We start from the raw sequence: 19,451 nt of genomic DNA on the forward strand, positions 1-19,451 counted from the left end.
GCAAATTTAGTAATATGTGTTCAACTAGCTGCAGGTACAGATGATGTGACCTTGGTGTTGTGTAACGGGGATTAGAAATTAAAATGGGAATACTCAACCATGTGTCCCATGGTGATGCTCGCAACTTCCAGCATTGCAGCATCTGCTATGGCCGAGGCTGTTTTTTTCTCTAAAGTGCTGCTTCGAGACAAGAGCTCTTCCACAACCTGCAGAGTATGGCAAGAAAAGAGTTAGCCAAGAGAAAAAAAAAACATACTCCTTTTTACATCCTCGACACATAAGCCATTATGAATATAACAGACATTTTTAACCAGTTCTATCAGAACTAACATTCTGGGTTTAGATCTCTTAAAAGATTTAGGTTAGTATGTGAATGCAATATACTGAAATATACTGAGGTGCTGACAGCACTGGCTTTTCGTGTCTCACGCTTGCTTTCGGCCTCGGCTACGTGTCGTTTTTCTGCAGCCTCTGTTCCTTTGAGGATCTGGCTACGCCATGCTGTACAATCACGCTTATTACATTGTTTTGTTTTTCGTGCATTACCTTGCTCTGCTAAGAATTAATTGTAATAAAGTAGCTTAGTGAAGTTTCTAGCCAATGTTCAGGAAGGATGACAACAGCCAAGTTCAGTCTCTCAGCTGGCAGTAATTTGTAATCAATCCTGATGCAATTTTCTCACCTAAACATTATGAATACTGTATGTGATCCCCTTCACTCCCTCGCTTATGTCTTTTGTATCCCTCCTCCACCCCTCTCCACCTCTGCAGCTGCCCCTTGGACACTCCTCACTCTGCTTGGGGTCCTAGTCTCCTCGTCCTGTGGCCAGGAGGCTGGCCCTCAGCCAAGTGGATTAAGCCAAATTTATTGTGACTAAAACATTCAGACCTTTCAGTACACTTCATTCGTGTGTGTTGTTATTCCTAGTGAAACCTGGTTGGTTGTCTATAAAAAGAAAGCTGGAACTCCAGATTTTAAATTCCCATGTACGGTTACATGCCAGATAAAGAACATACTGTATACTTTGGGATAACGGAAGATAGCAAAATCTTCTGACAACTCCTCAGCATTGATGAAGTAATTTTCAATAAATGGTATGACAGTAACATCACAGGGCATGAAGATAATTCCTCCTGCCTGTGGAGGGGGTGTACAGGAAATATTGTGAGTATTGCCGTACATGTTTGTATTCCTCCAAGGTGATAGTGCCATCATTATCGGTGTCGTACATGTTGAAGAGGACTGCAGAGAAAAAGAGGGAGATTTAACTTTAACAGCAGTTTTATATTTAGTGCTCCTATACCTTGGATTTTGCAAAGATATGGGATCTTTCAGGTTGTCTCTCAAATACGTCTATGCGCTGGAGTCTATAAAAAAATGGAGAGGAAGTGAATAACTTGTTTACTTGTTGAATTTGTAATCTGTTTTTTTCCCATTATAACGAAGCTCTCCACACTTCTTCCTCATAAATGCAAAGCTCATATTTTTTCTTGTTACAATTAGTTATGTTTCCTCAAAGAGTCTGAATAGAAAGATACCGGTGTTGTTTGGCTGCTGTTTCTTGCCCCAAGGACTGATAAAGGATGAGATTACAGAACTACTTGAAGCCATCCTTCGTACATAAGAGTGCCAAAACACCCTTCAGAATGCCAAGACGTTTAACCCTTTAATACCCATCATCGCAAAATTTAAAAAATACAATTGCGTCTTGCTTTTGAAGATGCAAAATACTTCAATACTGTGAAAATACTTAAGTTTAGAATCTGCATCACCACACCCACATAATTCAAATTCTTTCACAGTTTCTGCTACTGCCCAGCTGCACAGTAAGCGGACTACAAGGGAGTCATTGCTACGGTTGAATGATTTCCTGAATGTGGAGTAACCTGTACTAGTAAAGGCGGTTAGGTAACTTTTCTAGTCAGCCTGAAATGCACTGCGCCACTATACTTACAGCGAAGTTTTTCTTTCCTCACTTTGTCACGCTGTTCATCGTTCATGCGCAGCTCTGGGGGTCGGAAGTGTCCCATTACAGTAAGAAACTGCTCAAATGTGATCTCCTGAACTGTCCCTGCGCCATCCTTCTCGAAGTTCCTGCACAGGTGCAACTGAAGGTTAGTCCTTCGGTTGCCAAGAGAGGTAACAACCTCTCTTCTTCATTTCTGCAGATATGCAATAGTTTTGTGGCCTTTACCACATAGCTAGAATATATTTAAAGGCACATAAAATGGGCGTGTTAAGATATCATGGAGGACAGACAACGCAGTTCGCAGATTTTCCATGCAGATCTCAAAAGTTTCCTTCCTGATTCTGGCATTATCTGAAATGGTTGTTCATTTCTGTGTAACTGAGTAGAAATGATTAGTAATGGAACAGTTTGTTAGCAAGATCTTTGTTTTTACTTTTCAGATTGCAGCTGGATAGCTAATTTTACGTTATTTCATTTGTACATATAAAGTTGTGATATTTTATGAAAAACTGCAATCCTAAATGCTTTCGTTGGGGTTCACTCTCTTTTGGTTTGGCTGCTGTGCAGGAAAAAAAAAACTTCCTGTGCTGTGGTAATATCAATGCAGAATCTGAGCTGCATCCAAGCTTGTCTCTACCCCTACACGAAAGAGCTGTAATTTGAATATGTTAGTTCCTTTCAAGTATTAGTCCGCCACTTACCTTTTGTCAAAAAAGGCTTCAATGATTTGAGTTTTAATTGGATTGCAATCCAGATTTGGTACATTGTCGAAGTTCTCCCTCCTGCAAGTGAAAGATAATATACTCATTCTATCTGGAGTTCAGAAATTAGGTAGTAAGATTTAAGTAACTAAGTAACTTAGAAATCATCTATTAGTTATCTCAATAAAAAACAGTAAATCAATTAAAAATCAGATATTTCACTAATAGCAACATATGTTTCATGCAATAACTTTTTTTGGTGTCTCCAGTGTTTTGTGCTTTGTGAGCTATAAACCAAAAGTATTTTTACAGTCAACTTAAGATATCACATGATTTACAGTGGATCATCATCTTTTTTTTCTTTTACATAACCAGCTTGTTTTTACGCTGAGAAAAACAAATGCTAGTTTGTACTCTAGAGGATAGTCATGCAGGGCTGAGCCATGTACTTCTAATAACCTTCATTTTAAACCTGCTCCCAGCTTTTATGTGCTAAAAACTAGAAGCTGGCTTTAATATTTATTTTCAAGTATTGAAGAATTAAAACAAGGGTGTTAGTTTTTTTGACCTTATCAAATCTGTTATGTTGTGCCAGACTCTTCCTAGAAAACTCATGGCTACTAAAATTAAAACATTACTCTATGCATGTGCTGTTTAAACAATGTAGCACTTACACTTGAATGTGCAAACATGTCCGATATGCAGCAGGATTAATGTTTGATTGCATTAAAGATCTTGCATATGTCATTTCTTTCTATTTTTAAACCTCAGTACAAGTGTGTACAATAGATTAGTCCCTCCTGCAGCTTTCAAGATCTAATGATTACGGAGAAAAACGATACAGCCTCTGATCCTGTTGTGTATGAGATAATGATTTTTATGCATATCTAAAAACTTAATTTACAAAGCAAACACATCACAGTAACATTATCCTCATTAATAACATAAGGTAAGCCACAACAAAGAAGCCTTTAGAAATGTTTGTTTTTATGACATGGCTTGTAGACAAGATGAATCACAGGCTGGAAAAAAAGTGGTGCACAAGCAAGAAATCCACTGGTGGGACCCTAGATTTGGCCAGGATCCAGTGGCAGCTGGTAATCCAGACAAATGTGGAGGCATAAATCATTTTCTTGGGTCTGACTCCCCATCATGAGCTTCACTCAGTAGGTGGTTCAGTTGGAGGCATGTCAGAGATCTTTAGAGGCAAAACTGAGACATGACAACCAATAGCTGGGTGGACTGGAGTAGTGGAATACCTACTCTGTTGCAAGTTTTGCGTAGCTTTCATTGAATTGGTGAGTTTGTTGTTGGCTTTCAAAAAGAGCTTCTCAGCTGATTGTTAAGACACCATGCTCTTTGTGCGACACCCCCTTGTCTGCTAACCTTGCAAGGCAGACTGAAAGATGCTGAATAGTAAGCAGCAGAACTTACTGGAGAGTGTCTTCATCTTGGCTCAGTTGTTTAAATCGCTTGTGCAGAGTCTCAATTTGCTCCAGTGAAACTGGAACGAAAGGAAAGAGAAGTTCACGTCCAAACATGTCCAAGAATGTTAAATCTTGATCCCACTGAAGATCCCAAGGACTTTAGAAGAGTATGTTTAAACAGGATCATTTCACTGAAAATGTAGACTTGACCATTTTTAGGTTCAAAGCCCCAGGACATGAAAGCAGAATAAGTTTATGAGAAGCTTATCTAAAGTGGCACTCTCACAGGGTGCAAGTAGTATTTTAAATGTAGTTTGTTCAGACAGTAGATGGCAACCAGGTATAGCATTTTATTACTTAACACATTTAGAAAACTGTACCCAAAAACTGTAATTCAAGGATCATGTCATTTTATTACTGAAAATCTTAATTAATTTTATCAGTTGCATTATAACCAAGTTCTTTTTGACAAATCTAACATTCTTAAAGTTCAACATTTATAAGCCATCTCCAATGCATTCCACAGTTTGCAGTCAACTTTCTTGTTGTCATATGTTTCTGGGATTTAATGCGCAGAGTAGGTGTGTTTAATTTACTGTATTAAGACTGGTCTTTTTATATGTTATGTCCTAGGTTAGTGTGCGTGAAGTGTTGCGCGCGCTTCTGTGAAAACATTTCTTTTTGTCTGTACATCAAAGATTATCCTTGTTTACGATTAGTTCTGCAACCGAGAAAACTAATTTGGGTGGGAATGACCTGACGAGATGAAAATTTCAGCATTAGCAAATTGCATTTCATAATCTGTTAAGAGAGAATCAGCAATGAAGGAAAGGTGACTTTTAAACATCTGTTTCTAAGTTAAGAACCTTAAAACACATCCTAATTGTTCCATATTATCCTAAATCATACATGGGCCTCATTATATACAGTATCTACACATTAAAAATGATCAAGCCCAGACAGCTGTGCATAACATACTAGTTCCTGTTTTGGCAGTTATTAAAGTTAAATGCGGTTTCAAAACATTTTAACACCAGGTTTGTGAAATAATGACGTGGTGACAAAACAACCTGAATGCATGGGTGGAGCATGAATATGTTCACTTAGTATACTGCATTCATGTAATGCCATTTGCATTTGTTGTTTTACAGAGCAGCAAAACACAATTTTGACAAACTGGGTTAAGAATGGAAATTTCCTGAGTGATACTGCTTTACAGAAGGCAACTGACAAAGCTAAAGACCTTCATAATTTAGTTATTAAAGCCTTGAAAAAATACTTATTTTTCTCAGTAATAACAGTAATAAAATATTATTACACAGTGCCATGCATATTATGTAAATACCTGCATCTAATAAAATATGTGCATACTGTAGGTGCATTTAGTTTGGTTTTATATAAATTCTAAACATTACAGTTTTTACAAAGAGATTCAGCAGCCATATACAGTATATCGTAAGTGGAAAGAAGATGCATCAAGTTAGTACGCAAGACTCAAAATGCTTAGATGAATGTTTTCACTGTGGTTTTGCTGCAATGTAAAAGTATTTCATACCACCTACTGCAAATGAAAAACAATGGCCTGGTCTTCAAAGCACACTTCCTTTTTAACAAAGGCAACTTGAAACATTGAATGGTAACTGTTTTCAGTACTTATCAGATTTTCTGTAGTTCATTTTAACTTAAGTCTGCAAACAAATATAAAAGTATTTTAGCAACTCGTTGCAATAGTCTAAGTATTATGTAAGATTTGCTTTGTTCCCATTTGGTTGTAATCATGAGATCTTTCTACCACTTGTCTTTGAATTAGGTTTGCACTTAGTTTTAAATTTAATAGTCGGTGAATTTCTTTGGAGCAAAGGCCTGGACAAAGAAAAAACAAAAGAATATCACACCTTTACGTTGGTAAATATCTGGGTTGTTGCCCTGTGGATTTGAATAATTCTGATGATATAAAAAAATGAAAGTGTTCGTTCCTTCATTCTCTGTTATCGGAAGCAACACTGTATTCAAATTAATTTCCAAGAGTCAGGAGGCCTCTAGGATTTTACAGTCAAATGGAAGAGAAAGTAAAAGCAGAAGTGACATACAAGAAGCAAAACGAGGATTCTGAGAACAGGTGAGAAGATGTGGGGGTTATCTCTCTTTTCTTCAGTGATTAGTCTTTTGATTTTATTCTCTGTCACATTGCATTGTCTTCTCTTCTTTTGTTTTAAAGCACCTCGGTGATTGATTTGTACTTAGTTGGTGTACAGGATTACTATGAACCTCAGTTCCAAATGAGTGTTTCTGGGGGGTGTTTAAAAAAACACTACTTTCTCAGAAATATTTTATGTTATTTTATATTTCTTCTAGGTTATTCTGGACTTTTAGTGTTTTTACTCTGTTACAGTATATTTCTCTCTACTTATCCTTCAAGTCAAGTCAAGTTCAGGTTTATTGTCATCATACTCATACACAGGTATATGGTATAACAAAATGCTATTTAGCCACAGTAGCTCTCAGACGGTAAGTAGTACAAAAAACAACAACACAATTGTATAAAAAACAAAGATAGAGACAACAGGCAATGTGCAAAAGAACAACAGATAATGTCCTTCCTGTGCTTTGTGTAAAAAAGTGCTCATTGACAACAAATAGTCCTTAACCATCCAGAAGAGAAAATAGTGCAACAACGATTGGGAGTTCATTTTGTCCTTTCACCTGCAATGTCCGTTTTAAGGGTTTAGGTGCTTTGACAAAGCAGCCACTGACTTATTGGGGAGGTGGTATGCGTGTGTGGGGGATGGGGGTTACGTATCGAGTAACAGAAAATCAAAAACTGCTCCTTGACATATACGTTATCTCATTAGGGTTTTGGCACCTAACTGAGGGATGAGATCAGGACAGACATCTGAAATATTCTCACTGGGACATCAAGGTATACAGAGTCAGCCAAGCCATAAGGAAATTGGATTTCTTTGGCAAGAGCAGAGGTTGAATGCATGTGCTCTGAATGAATGAATAAGCAAGTTTAGTTTCAAAGTTTTCTGTTCCTATCCTCTTTTTTGTCTTGTCTTGTTTTGTATTGGCTGCATGCTGAATCAAAGACTGAGGGTCAAACCAATGAAAGTAAAGGGTGGAGCGGTGGCTCTGTGGCTAAGGATCTGCGCCTGTGGCTGGAAGGTTGCTGGTTCAAATCCCGCAGCTGGCAGAGGAATCCTACTCCGTTGGGCCCCTGAGCAAGGCCCTTAACCCCAACTGCTCCAGGGGCGCCGTACAATGGCAGACCCTGCGCTCTGACCCCAGGCTCTCTCCCTGTCTGTGTGTCAGTGTGTCTCATGGAGAGCAAGCTGGGGTATGCGAAAAGATCATTCCTAATGCAAGAAATTGTAAAGGGTTAATAAAGTGATGTTGTTGTTGTTGTTATTATTATTATTATTAATAAACATGGAATGTAAAGTAAAAATTCTACTTTTGCAGTATTTTCTACTACAAAGAAGGTGAGTGAAATTCACCCTGATGTTATTGTATTTTAATCACTCATGCACATCTATACCAAAGCTCCCTGGATAATTGATGTGCTTATGTTTGCAGTGCTAGCAAAGCGAACAATGAAAATTGGCCAACCACTTATGAACAAAGCAGACATACAGTAATTAGCAGGTGTATCCAAAACACTGTCAGACAACTAATCTGAACAAACACTCGACTGTAGTTTTTTACTGTCTGTAACAGTTCTTTAATCCTTCAGTGGTACTCTTCTTACAGGGAAGAGATATATGTGGTTTGTGCTTGAGCTAGGGCAGAAGGTTTATGTCAGACCTTCAGAGTGACAGCATTATTTTTAAACACAGAGGCTTTTCTTCAGGCTGCGGAAATTTATTGCAAGTGCCTGGCTTACATGTCCACTCACAATTGCTCAACACCGAAGGTCTGAAGTCAGCTGTGTCGTATGTCAAGATCACTAAAGACTGGAGTTTAGCATTACTATTATGTTACAGTATGTGACAAACGGATAATTTTATAGCTAACTATACATTATCCAGGTATATGATTACTAGAATTTTTATGTATTTTTTTGTTAAACGCAATGGTTTCACTTCCCTTTAAAACAGTCATCAGTTGTTGTAAACTCAAACTTCCTCTTTGTTTCTAGACTCTTACAACAAAGGGAATATTACAATTCAGATCCTTCATATCTTGCCTTCTGTCGTTTTCAGTCAAACCAGAAAAACTGCGCATCAAAGACCTCAAGAAGTCACGGGCGTGCAGGGATAATTCATCTGCGTTTGTATGTTCTCCAATGTTAGCTAAACGTTTTTACGTTTTACTGTAAGTCCAAATCTGACTTTATACAAGAAATCTCAATGATAATACCACAAGTTGAGTTTTCAAAGTAGCCTCGCCCGATAAATGATTGATTTTTCTCAATACACTTTCCTTTTATTAGATCCTAATCTTAAATGCAACAAATAACCTCACAATAATTGAAAGATTCTCAGTGATACTTGATTTTTATTCAAATACGCGCTGCTGCGAAGCCCTGTTACAAGGTCGAATAAATAATTTACGTTCATGTACAGTATTTACCATCCTCCAATTAATATTCAAAAATGATAAAGTATTTAACATACTCACAGCCTGTTTTATCAGCGAGTTGTCGGAATTCTTGCTCGTGGGGTCCAGAGTGAAAAGCTCCCATCACTACTGTTTACCTTTTCCTAAAAATATAGCGATCTGACATTTAAAAAATTAAAGTTGCCACAGAATGGTAGCGATGGTAGCGATTAAAGCTGGTGACTGTGAGCGCTCTAGTTCTACTGTATGTGTGGCTCTGCAGCCTGACTCACTCACTGGTTGCGTTTTCTACAAGGAAGGCTTGAGACATGAGGCTGGTGTTATTCTCCGTCGGCGAATGATGCTGTCGAATTTCCCCGAGGTCCTAATGTTGAGCAGAGCCGACACACACTGAGGCACGCAAGCCTGTGCAGAGCAGAAGTATCCTAGATTGTTATCCAATACTTTTTACGGGGGGAGGCGATAAATTAAAGGCACTTAATTATGGGAAGGAATAATAAAAAAAGAAGGAAAGAAAAACAACAACTTAAGCAACATAGTTCACCTAACATACATTTGAAAACATTTATATGCTACGGCAAGGTTCTGAATAATATGGCACCATAAATCTATCAGAGCTATGGGATTTGTTGTTGTCTAGATTTTGGCTCCCTGTTAAATACATAACTAGCAACACTTCTAAACATTAAAGTTTAGGACTATAACTTAAACTGGATCCTGTATCTTTTTGGAGTTCTCTTTTTAGTTTTCACCTGTTGGGTTATAGAATAGCAAAACGGGCCTGGAAAAGGGAATACTTAGTGCTGAGACACAGTTGTTGACAGCAACAGGTGTGTAAATGTAGAATTTTAAATGGGCTTTTTTTGTAGCAGTATGTTGTGTGGCATAAACTGTAAATGTGCCATCTGATTTCTTTAAAGGTGCATAACTTTTGTTCATATAAAGTTTCCATTGATAGTCTAGTTCGAAATAAGTAGCTGACTTATGTCAAACTCTGCAAATAATCATTAGTAAGGGTCACTTACTACCAGTATGTTGATATGGTATTGATATTCACCTCATGTGTTGTGGCAGGAGTCTCCAGGCAGTTCCCAGAGGGCATAGTGCCAAACAGTTTTTGTTCCACCTCCGTTACATAATCAGTTTAATTATTTAACAGCAATTGTAATACTTCTAAGCAAGGTCCAGGGTATTTTATAGGTAACTGTACCCTTTAGATTAGATTAATTGTATAATCAAGTGTGTAGGTTGAAGACTAGACCCTCCAGGTACTGAGCTCGACACCCTTAATTTGTAGGTTTTTACTTGAATTTGTAGCCCTATCTGGAAATGTTAACAACACTTAATATTTATGTAATACAGGTTCATGAAAATGTTAAGGTTGCTGAAGATATAGTGGGCTAAATAGGACCACTGTTGATGACAACATAGATCTATGCAAGTAACTATTAATACAACACATTTTTAGTGTTAATATTTCATTGGCAGCCACTTTGCCCTTCATGGCATGCCATTATGTTTATAACATAAACATGTTGCCATAGGCTCAGTTAATTCTTCACTTTGGGTATCAGTACTTGCCTATGTTAAACAACACTTTTGGTGTGTATAATCTTGTAGAGACTAGATGCATATCTGTTGTACGTACAGCCATTACTTTTTAAATGCACTAGTTTTTTGGGGGATTTAGCAGAGAAAAAAAACAGAAGCTTATTTTAAACAAAAACCATTATTAACAATTTTTTAGATATGCAGTTATACAGAAATCTGTGTAACTCTATTAATGTCATTTGAATGAACCGCTGTCACTGGCAAAGAGAAACTGAAATCTGCTTTCATGTCTATGAAAGGCTGGATGGCTTTATTCTGATCTTCAGCTCACATAACTTTGCAGACAGCTAGGCCATAGATTTGTTATGACTTGAACATGTACGGAAAATCATTTCTACTATGGTACCATAATAAATACTGAGTAAAGTACTAGTAAAATGTTCCAATGAATGCAGGGTGGTGTTGGTAAAAGCTCTGAAAATGTAGTGAATTCTCTAGGTGGCATTGCTTCTACTGTGCCTACATTTTGTTATTCAAAAGCCTATCTCCTATCTATTGATTTTTCTGAAAACTTGGCCACATACCTCCTGCTTTATATACAGCAATGACAATATATACAGCAAAGACACTGTAACACTGCAGGCTTCAGTCTAAGTCAATGGAAGAGCAATTTGGACGCAGATACTGTAGTTGCAGCATGGGCTTATGACTTTGCCTGATGCAAGAAAAGACAAAACTGTTCTTCCTTTGAACAGATCAATGTAACTGAAAAGGCAATTGCAATATTGCCCTGTGCTGTTTCCTCTACCACACTTCCATCAATATTTATGACTTACTATATATATATAAAAAAACTTTTAAGTGGTCATTTATTTCTGCATATTATGGCACTAGAGCAACCTGATGTAATGTCCAAAGTTTCCAAACTCCTTTCTCTCCTTATTTCTGGACTGTTGATAAGTTGTAAAAGTATATAATGGTAGTATTAGATATTAAACTTGTTCGTAATTCTCGATTTGTTACCCTCTTTGCTGCCACCTGGTGTTATATTTTATAAACTGCACTAAATGACAAAGGATTAGGCATTCTTAAATGCTGTGCAGAATACCCGGTCAAACATTTAGAAAGAATCAACACAATAAAAATGTGATAAAAGTTATTCTCACCTCAAAATGGACTTAACACCTTTAAAATGAACACCAGTTTAATATTTGCTGACATTAACTGAAATCTGTTTCAGAATTTTTTAGCTGACAAAATCATCTTGCGTTACAAAAGAATATATCAATGTCACAATTGTGCCCATTCAATAAATGGCTTACAATTCAGTACTATTAATTGGAAAGTAAATCACCTTTCATTTTTCTTTTGGCAGCATATGGACAAAACACAAAAGCCCTTGCTCATTTTTAACTACAGATCTTTACTTGTAAATTTACAGAAAAGTTAACCTAGGAAGGTCAAAATGAGCATATTCAAGTGTAATATCGCTGTCTTGCAGAAGCAACATTCTGAATTTCTTTCCTTGTAAGGGACTGGGGAAAAAAGAGGGATGGTTTTAAGGTTGGAAGGTAACGTATTCTTGGCTCCGACTGGTCTTGGCAAGTGGCTTGAAGCCTGACTAATGCAAGTCTCGGCACAAAGTGTTAAACTGCAGTGACAGCGCTAAACTTTCAGCGAACTGCATAGCTGTGGATCTGTTGCTTCCTCGTGCCCTGAGTTAGTGTTCAGTTTGTTATACTGCTCTTGTACAGTTCGAAGAGTCTCGGCTGCGTCTTCTGGATAACGTGTCTGGAGCTCCTCGTTAGCGGTGTAATGGGTGTCCGAGAATTCGGCAAAGTATCGTCCAATTTCTGGATGTCCAATTTCCAGTGGAGAGGGGTGGAATTCCAGGTTTTCTAGAGTGTAAGGAGAAAAGTGAAATTGACTGCTGAGTTGCACTGGTCCTTATTCTTTTATCAAATGTATAAGTAGCAAATTCTGTTTTTTCTCATTGCAGTAATAATATTGCAATGCTTAGGCTACATCTCAACTTTGACCCATGCGACATTCACACAGTGCTTGATGATAGGATTCCATTGGTGAGCGATTTATGCAATTAATGAATCATCCCTCCTCTCCTTCTGGGGATGTTTTCTCCCATGTATTTTTGATTTCCTTCAGCAGAAAAAAAGACAGCACATAAAGATAAGAATATTTTTAACTTCTTTAAACATTTTTTTCTGACAGCAACTGGCACAAAAAAAAAGTTTAATTCTGCATGCTTATCCTCCTTCACACAAGGATGACTGTGTCTGGAGAATTTTCTGACCCACAGATAAACTCCAATGAACTACAACTGGACCTTTTCAGCTTGGAACTCTCCTGTCCAGGACAACAGATTGCAAATAACATGGCAGTAATACAAAAGGAGAGACAACCATTACCCTGTGCTGCATATCGGCACGTGCCATCCTGGACCAGGACATTGTAGAAAGGTTGGTTGGGTCCTTTTGCCAGCTGATGGACCCTCATCGTGGTAATCCACTCCATGCTCATCATGCACTTGGGATCCCAGCCATAAATCACACAGCTGTACCCTGATCTAGAAGAAAAACATCATATCACAGGCTCAAAAATGACCATAACTACCAGGTGTTCAAGCAGGGAGCTGTGTCACTATGCGTAGGCTGCAAAGAAACAAGTAAAGGTTTATTCCACACTGAAAAGAGAAGAAAAGAAACACAACATTTTGGCTGTGGAGCCTTCTTTGGGTCCTTCTTCTTGACACGGAGAAGGTTCCACAGCCGAAACTTTGTTTCTTTTCTTCTCTTTTCAGCATGGAATAAACCTTTACTTGTCCCATATCAACAAGGTGGTTTATTATTCAGGTAAAACACTATATTAATTAGGTAAGCCCACTTCCTCCAAGCTAGTCTTGTCTTCATTTGGGCCAGTCTTCCAGGAGTATTTGGGTTATTATTGTATACTAGTGATCTTCCAGGCCTGCAATCCAGTAGGTTTCTCTTCACAGCATTAAGAGATTAAAACATGGTGTTAGGAATGGGATAGGTGGAAAGAGAGAAAGAAATAAAGAGATGTGTATGGATTGTGGTGCCTTTTCCCACCTGCTGTGCTAACAACAGTGCACCCTGGTGGTAGATGGTGAAAGAGCAGTAACGCACTCTGGCGTACACAAAAGGCGGCCAGGCCCACCGTTTGTGTTTCATGATGAGCCCCACGGAGAACTCCACTTCATGGTGCACAGGGTCAGTGCGCTTCTTGATCTCAGGCTCGGCGGGGTGCCTCTTATGCTGAATGTGCTCCAGCGTGTGCTGCACCAGGTACCCCACTGCGCCGTGCTGTGAGGGGTCCAGGGCCTGGATGTGCTGCAGAATATCCAGGACCTGAGAGACAGACCGAGACAGCGGTCACATCCTGATTGCCTGTCAAATGAAACAAGCCATTTCAAGATCTGATGGGAAGATTGTTCAGTTTTGATTAGTGGACTGTCTTGTTTCTTCAGTCATCGCCATATTTTTTCTTGAGATTTATCTACCCATAACTGAGAACTGTTTCCTTTGTGGTGCAAAAGAAAACGTAGGCGATGCCGTTCGGATTACAAGAGGATCTTTCCTACCTTCTCAGGCCAGATGCCCAAGTGGAAGTACAGCCTGGCCTGCAGGAGCAAGTACTGCACATTATCGGGGTTAATGGTGAGGTAGAGATCAAGGGAGTCTCTCAAAAGCTGGTAGGATTTCTCATTGCCTTCTCTGTGAAAGCACAGAACACAACACAGAGATAAGCTCAATAAAAGAGGGGGTGATGACAAGAAGTAACTCATTGTTACTGGTTATTGGTAATCTCACCCTCGCTTGCCAATGTTCAGAAGATTTCCCACCATTCTTAGCAGCACTTCTGTGGTGCTGACTGCGCAGTAATAGTCTGACGTCACCTGGTGACCAATGAGGTATTCACATTCCTTTGCTGTCAGTTGCTTTCCTTTCCCAAAAGTGTCAATGTAAACATAATCATAGATATCAGGCTTCCTAGGATGACACAAATGAAAATGTGTAAGCACAGATAGTCTCATATTCAGTTTAAAATGGCAATTTTAAAGCCACTTTAAAAAAAAACATCTTATTTTAGTACATTACCCATGTTTTATTATGTCAGATGATGTATTATTTTGAAAATTAAGTGAACTGTCACACAAGAACAGTACTGTGGTCAACAATGTGAACTGATGGTTTTTAAAAGATGGCCTGGATATGCTTTGTTGTCCAAAGGTATTCTCTTCATCCACTTACCCTTGATGTTGTTGGCACCATCGGAGCAGGAAGTGATTGGGGAAGTTCACGGGTTCTAATTTAACTCCTAACTTCCTTGCTAGTGTTAAGTACAAAACAGAGAGGCTGATGGGAATGCCAGTCCTACGAATTAGCACCTGGAAGGAGGCAGATCTGTTAATGGAAACCTAAACTCATGGCAATAAAAAACATATCTTCAGGAATAACAAAATAGATGTAGCTTCCTAGTTTAACAGTTGTAGATGAAGATTTTTATTTATATACTGAACTGAACAAGCCACACATTGATAACCACAACTGGAGAAGTCCATTTCTGTTTTTTCTTCTCATCAAGCTTTCATTTGGCACACACGCTGATGCACTATTTTTTTTTTTTAAAACAAGACAGGACCCATCTTCTGACACACACAAAAAAATAATGGTAAAAGGTTGTCATTGGAAATAACTTGAAAGTTTTTGTAAAGTACCTTAGTGTCACAATAATCAGGAGTCTGATTAAACTGAACAAAACACAAAATAATGGCATGAAATAACCCAAATTATCATAATGCCTGCCTCATTCAGTATTTGCAAACAGTCCTATCTAAATATCAAAACACATAACCAGTTCTTTTGATCCCAGCATTACTCATTGCAGGATCATACGTCTCCAGGCACGTATTCTTAATAATCTCAAAACAGAGACTGTATTGAACTTGCTTTAATGAGGCCATTAACCATTACACACTTTGCATCAGACATACAATTTTTATACCTTCTGCCACTTGTAATCAAATATAGTATCTGTTATTCAGATTTAATTAGATACTGCAGCACAGTAATGCGAAAACAGGCACCTTGACTAGACATGAAATTATTGTGTGGGATTGCTTATTACTAGGTGTGCATCTGCAGCATCAACAGATCACTTTGCTTTTCTGAAAAGGTTATTCTTTATGCATAAATCCTGGACTTTACCTGGTGAAGGTATGAGTTGAGAGGGTTGTAATAGTCACACTCATTGCCTTTATATTGAAGTTGATCGTAGAGGACAGAGTTTAGAGCACACACCACTTGTCTCTGTTGCTCAAAATCGTCAATCAGGGACCCATCATCTAAACACAGTCAGTGGGAGAGGCTCAGACTGACACACAAGGGCTCACCAGCAAAGCTCACTTTGCAATGCCAAAAGGAATAAATATTACATGCTAAGGCTCGTGCAGTTGTAATTACACTTTATCTGCATTTAAAATATTACATCACTAAAATGATCAATGTTTCCATTGTAGAGGAATCGCTGACAAATTGATTGCTCTACAGACAAAACACACTAATGACTCCGGATTGCTCTACAGAGAAGACATGCTTACCTTCAGTTGCTCTCAAGCTGGGGTGCGAAGGATTTTTAATCTGAAGTGTTTTCTTGATCTTGTCCACAATCTCGTCCAGCTGAGTTGAGATGGACTGCAGGGACACGTCTGCAAGAGGGTTACAGTACTGGTCTACCAGTACTGCACCTGAAAGAAGACACCAAGCCAGTCAGCAATGAAGAAAGCCACATTGCTTTCTGGGCTGGACCTATGCAGACGACTGACCTGGTAAGAAAAAATAACCCATTTTGCTGTGTCGCCCTATATGGCTGAAATGATGTACCAAAATAAAACAGAGTTCAGAACTCAGATAAAACCAGAAATATAGAATAAAATTCAAGTCAGAATATTTTAGAGTTTTGTGGTTCTAAAAAGAATAAAAAAAGTATTTTAAAAGTTACTTGCTTGGGTGCCAATGCTGTTTTAGAATGTAATGGCATAAGACATATTCTGACAAAGCCATTTGAAAGTAAGAGGATTCACATCTGGAATCCGCATTTATGTCAGAGCCCCGTCTGCTTCAGGCCCTGTACTCACCCTCTATAGTGGACTGTTGCTCTGGGGGTCTGGCAAGAAAGCTCTTCAAACTTTTCAGGATGTTTTGCTGTCGGAGAAAATACAGGATTTTCTTTGCATAGTACTTCAATGTCAAGTTCTTCCTGAAAGCCAGAGGACAGGAAAGGAGATGGAAAATGACAGAATTCCATGAAAACCTGAGAGAGCACCACCTTTAGGCTACTCATAATTTCATGCAAAAATGTTTATTGATGGATGTAGAAGCACTATTGAATATCTAGTCTTTCCGATCAGTTCTCTTCCAAAACGTTAACATTTTACAAGACAGATCTATACAATGTGTATTTAGTAAGTCTTCAGAAAAATAATTACATTCAACTGAAAGTCTGACTTTCTGTAATATCAGAGAACTCAAATATCATTTTTTTATTACCTGGCAGGAATTAAAAATAGGGAAAAAGCTAGTGACCAAAGTTAGCAAGGAAAAGTCTGGAGTGGAAAACGGGATTACAGGAAAGTCTCGGTATTATTTGCTACCCACCTTCTGTCTGAGTTTAATATTGAGATGAGCTCATCTTCGCAGAAATGTTCAGGGGCCCCCAAAGACTCGATCTCGGTGAAGCTGTCCCCCAGAACCTGACCAATGCAAGGCTGTGTTACAGATCACTGGGTTAGTGTTATAGCGCAAGCCACGTGCTTACCATCCAAGTAATGCGAAACACATGTAGCAGCGTAAGAGGAGGCAGTAAAAGACACCTTCTGTAGGACAAGGACACACTATTAGAGAGGAAAAGGAAAGCCAGTAAAAGACATATCCTGCATTTCTTTGAATACCACTGAAAGTCAGATGAACATGGAGAGTACATGTAAACTCCACCAAGACAGGTGCTCCAGTACAGGACTGAGTCCAGAATTACTGTGCTGCCCCATTAAGTAAGTCATTCTCCCTCTATCTCACAGCCATTCATGATCAGTACTTAAATTCTAAATCATTAACCACCAAGGAGCTCTGAATGAATTCTGTCTAGCGGGCCATTTCACATTACATGTGAGAAAATGTATTTTAATTCCTCCTGTTAAGTTTGTGTCTGATGGGGTGAAAAACAGACCTCAAAAACTCATGTAGCTTTATGTGATTAGTTCTTTGTCACCCTCTTTCAATAAACAATCATCTAAGCAATTCAGCTTAAAATCAGTGTAAAGCAACAATAAAAATACAAAAGGTACTTACTACTTCTGCAAAAAATCTCTTGGAAAACGACTCCACTGTTCTTCTGATCTGTAGGCCAACAACATACCGCTTTCTGTACTCTTTCAACCAGTCATGGGATTCTGTCTGAGGATAATGCTTCAGCAATCCGGGCCATCTAAGAATAAATTTGAGGTTACCTCAAGCTGTCAACACACTGCGTGTTTGCCAGACAACTGGAATGACAAGTCTGCGAGATTCAACATTTAATAAAAAGGGTTTTAATGGGGAGCATAGGTCTCGTGATATCTGTGATATAATTCCGTGCCTGTATATGTCATACATTCAAAACAAATTTATTGAAATGCTTCCCGCTTCTAGTGCTGTTAGGAGACTATGTGCAGAGTACCGTATAAATCTGATGCTTGTGTGTAATGCTTGTAATTCTGAAGTGCCCTAATCTTAAAATGATTTGTCTTTTAATCTACTTCCTGGCTCCGCAGATTTCTGTGCAATAGTCCACTATTAGTCAGGCAGTTAGTATGGATTTGCAGTTTTCTAACGAAGCTAGCGGCAGACAGAGAGAAGCGTGACATATTTTAGCCTTGCAGCATTCAGAATCCCCTCGGGGTAAACATAAATACATGAGGGATAGCCAATGAATGAATGAGAGCATACAAATAAATAATAAATTACGTCATCTAAAATATACTAAAATTATTCAAGGTCGAAAGATGTATTCAACCGTGCATGCTTTTTTTTACGAAACTGTAAGCAAGCTGAGTCTTTGATCGGGGCTGTATGATTTCACGATTGCGGTAAAATATTTCTCCATTTTCGTTTTTACATGCATTAGCACAAATTTCAGGCTCACACAGTTGACAGCCGCAGTGACTGTTCGCCGAATCCCTTCACGTCAGTTCAGCAATTTGACAAAAAAAAAACGTTCTACTGCTACAAATTTAAAAGTGCGTCAATGGATAACGTCTGATGAAAGTATTCTGGGAGGGTTTTTCTTTTTTCACCTGATTTTATATTGATGCTCCCAAACCTTTCCTCTTCCATGACAGACATCGTGCAATCGCTTGCAAGCGCAAGAGACATTGGCAATATCACGATTGTTCAAGACGGGGAAACACAAAATGTATTCCAGCAATTCAGCCGGTAGATCGGTTAATTTTTTCCCGCTTGCCTCGGACACCGTTCCGTTTAATCCCGAGTGCCCATCTCCAGCAGCCGAAGTAGCCATCTTCCCTGTTTACTCCAGTGACCTCACTGCGAAGACCACTCCAGTGCGGCTGTACAGCTGGGCCGAGCTTTGACATTCTCCGAGGGAACATCTCCAAAGTATCACTGATCCACAATAATGTAAATCAAAACATTATTATTATTATTATTATTTAAAACAAAACACAGAAATAATACATATGTTACACACATAGTATTAGAATAGTATTGGAAGATTATAAAAAATGTTTAGGATCCCATTCATAAAAGATTTTTAGACTGACCTATTGATTTAATATACATTTGTTTAATTTTATTTTAATGTATGTAATTGTTTTAAGTATAAATCATATCTAAAGATTTAAATTTAAATTTAAACGTATAGGTAGCAACACTTGAAGCCATGCCATATTTTAGTTAGAATTAATCATTTAGATCGACAAACCAGTTAATAATTCTGCATATTCAATACATAATGTTGTTATAAATAGTAAAAGTAAATTCATATACACAACAAGAGTTTCTGGCTCCAGAGCACAAACTCCTCATTTGACACGAAGTTCCAATGGAGTTTCTCGCTTTTCTTGGGTGTTGAATAACATAAATATTCAAAACAAATTAGTAGGAATGAAATACGAATGAACATTTATCTGCATGATATTAAAAGCCAGAA

General features: G+C 38.3%; 3 protein-coding genes across 5 annotated transcripts in view; 1 reads left to right on the forward strand and 2 right to left on the reverse strand.

Annotated features, from left to right (window-relative positions):
• fbxw8 (F-box and WD repeat domain containing 8) overlaps positions 1 to 849 on the forward strand; it is a 25,261-nt gene extending 24,412 nt beyond the window's left edge. For both annotated transcript variants that reach the window (XM_088936152.1, XM_088936154.1), the window contains one exon: positions 771 to 849. The gene's annotated coding sequence lies outside the window, so the exon portion shown is untranslated. The remainder of the gene's footprint in view (positions 1 to 770) is intronic.
• The window catches only part of tesca (tescalcin a), a 12,239-nt gene extending 3,189 nt beyond the window's left edge, over positions 1 to 9,050 (reverse strand). Inside the window, exons 1-6 of the mRNA XM_088936155.1 lie at positions 8,718 to 9,050; positions 4,105 to 4,174; positions 2,671 to 2,751; positions 1,955 to 2,094; positions 1,181 to 1,242; positions 99 to 206 (exon numbers count right to left, since the gene is read on the reverse strand). Coding sequence (XP_088792281.1) covers positions 99 to 206; positions 1,181 to 1,242; positions 1,955 to 2,094; positions 2,671 to 2,751; positions 4,105 to 4,174; positions 8,718 to 8,781 — 525 coding nt within the window. The 5' untranslated portion in view covers positions 8,782 to 9,050. The remainder of the gene's footprint in view (positions 1 to 98; positions 207 to 1,180; positions 1,243 to 1,954; positions 2,095 to 2,670; positions 2,752 to 4,104; positions 4,175 to 8,717) is intronic.
• A 2,561-nt stretch (positions 9,051 to 11,611) lies between these two features.
• Positions 11,612 to 18,887, reverse strand: fbxo21 (F-box protein 21). Of its 2 annotated transcripts, none has more exons than XM_088935610.1 (12): positions 18,577 to 18,887; positions 17,594 to 17,729; positions 16,904 to 17,013; positions 16,384 to 16,505; positions 15,847 to 15,993; positions 15,455 to 15,591; positions 14,498 to 14,634; positions 14,057 to 14,236; positions 13,828 to 13,960; positions 13,404 to 13,594; positions 12,635 to 12,792; positions 11,612 to 12,106 (listed from the first exon to the last, which is right to left on the reverse strand). In XM_088935610.1, exons 1-12 carry the CDS (start codon positions 18,798 to 18,800, stop codon positions 11,874 to 11,876), a joined length of 1,908 nt encoding a protein of 635 aa, XP_088791736.1. In that variant the 5' UTR covers positions 18,801 to 18,887; the 3' UTR covers positions 11,612 to 11,873. The 2 variants fall into 2 exon arrangements, with proteins under 2 accessions (XP_088791736.1, XP_088791737.1); XM_088935611.1 differs by having other exon boundaries at positions 16,904 to 16,998; positions 18,577 to 18,837.
• Positions 18,888 to 19,451: the final 564 nt, after the last annotated feature.

Source organism: Atractosteus spatula, chromosome 17 (genome assembly GCF_055471065.1).
Source record: "Atractosteus spatula isolate fAtrSpa1 chromosome 17, fAtrSpa1.hap1, whole genome shotgun sequence".
In the NCBI taxonomy this organism is placed as follows: domain Eukaryota; kingdom Metazoa; phylum Chordata; class Actinopteri; order Semionotiformes; family Lepisosteidae; genus Atractosteus; species Atractosteus spatula.

Bases quoted from the DNA above. Each gene is read 5' to 3' on its own strand.
- fbxo21 (XM_088935610.1), bottom strand. From the start codon at position 18,800: ATGGCTACTTCGGCTGCTGGAGATGGGCACTCGGGATTAAACGGAACG. The intron at 15,994-16,383 runs GTGAGTACAGGG...GTCTTCTTTCAG, and splicing joins GCAACAGTCCACTATAGAGG to GTGCAGTACTGGTAGACCAG. The intron at 15,592-15,846 runs GTAAGCATGTCT...GACTGTGTTTAG, and splicing joins CAGCTTGAGAGCAACTGAAG to ATGATGGGTCCCTGATTGAC.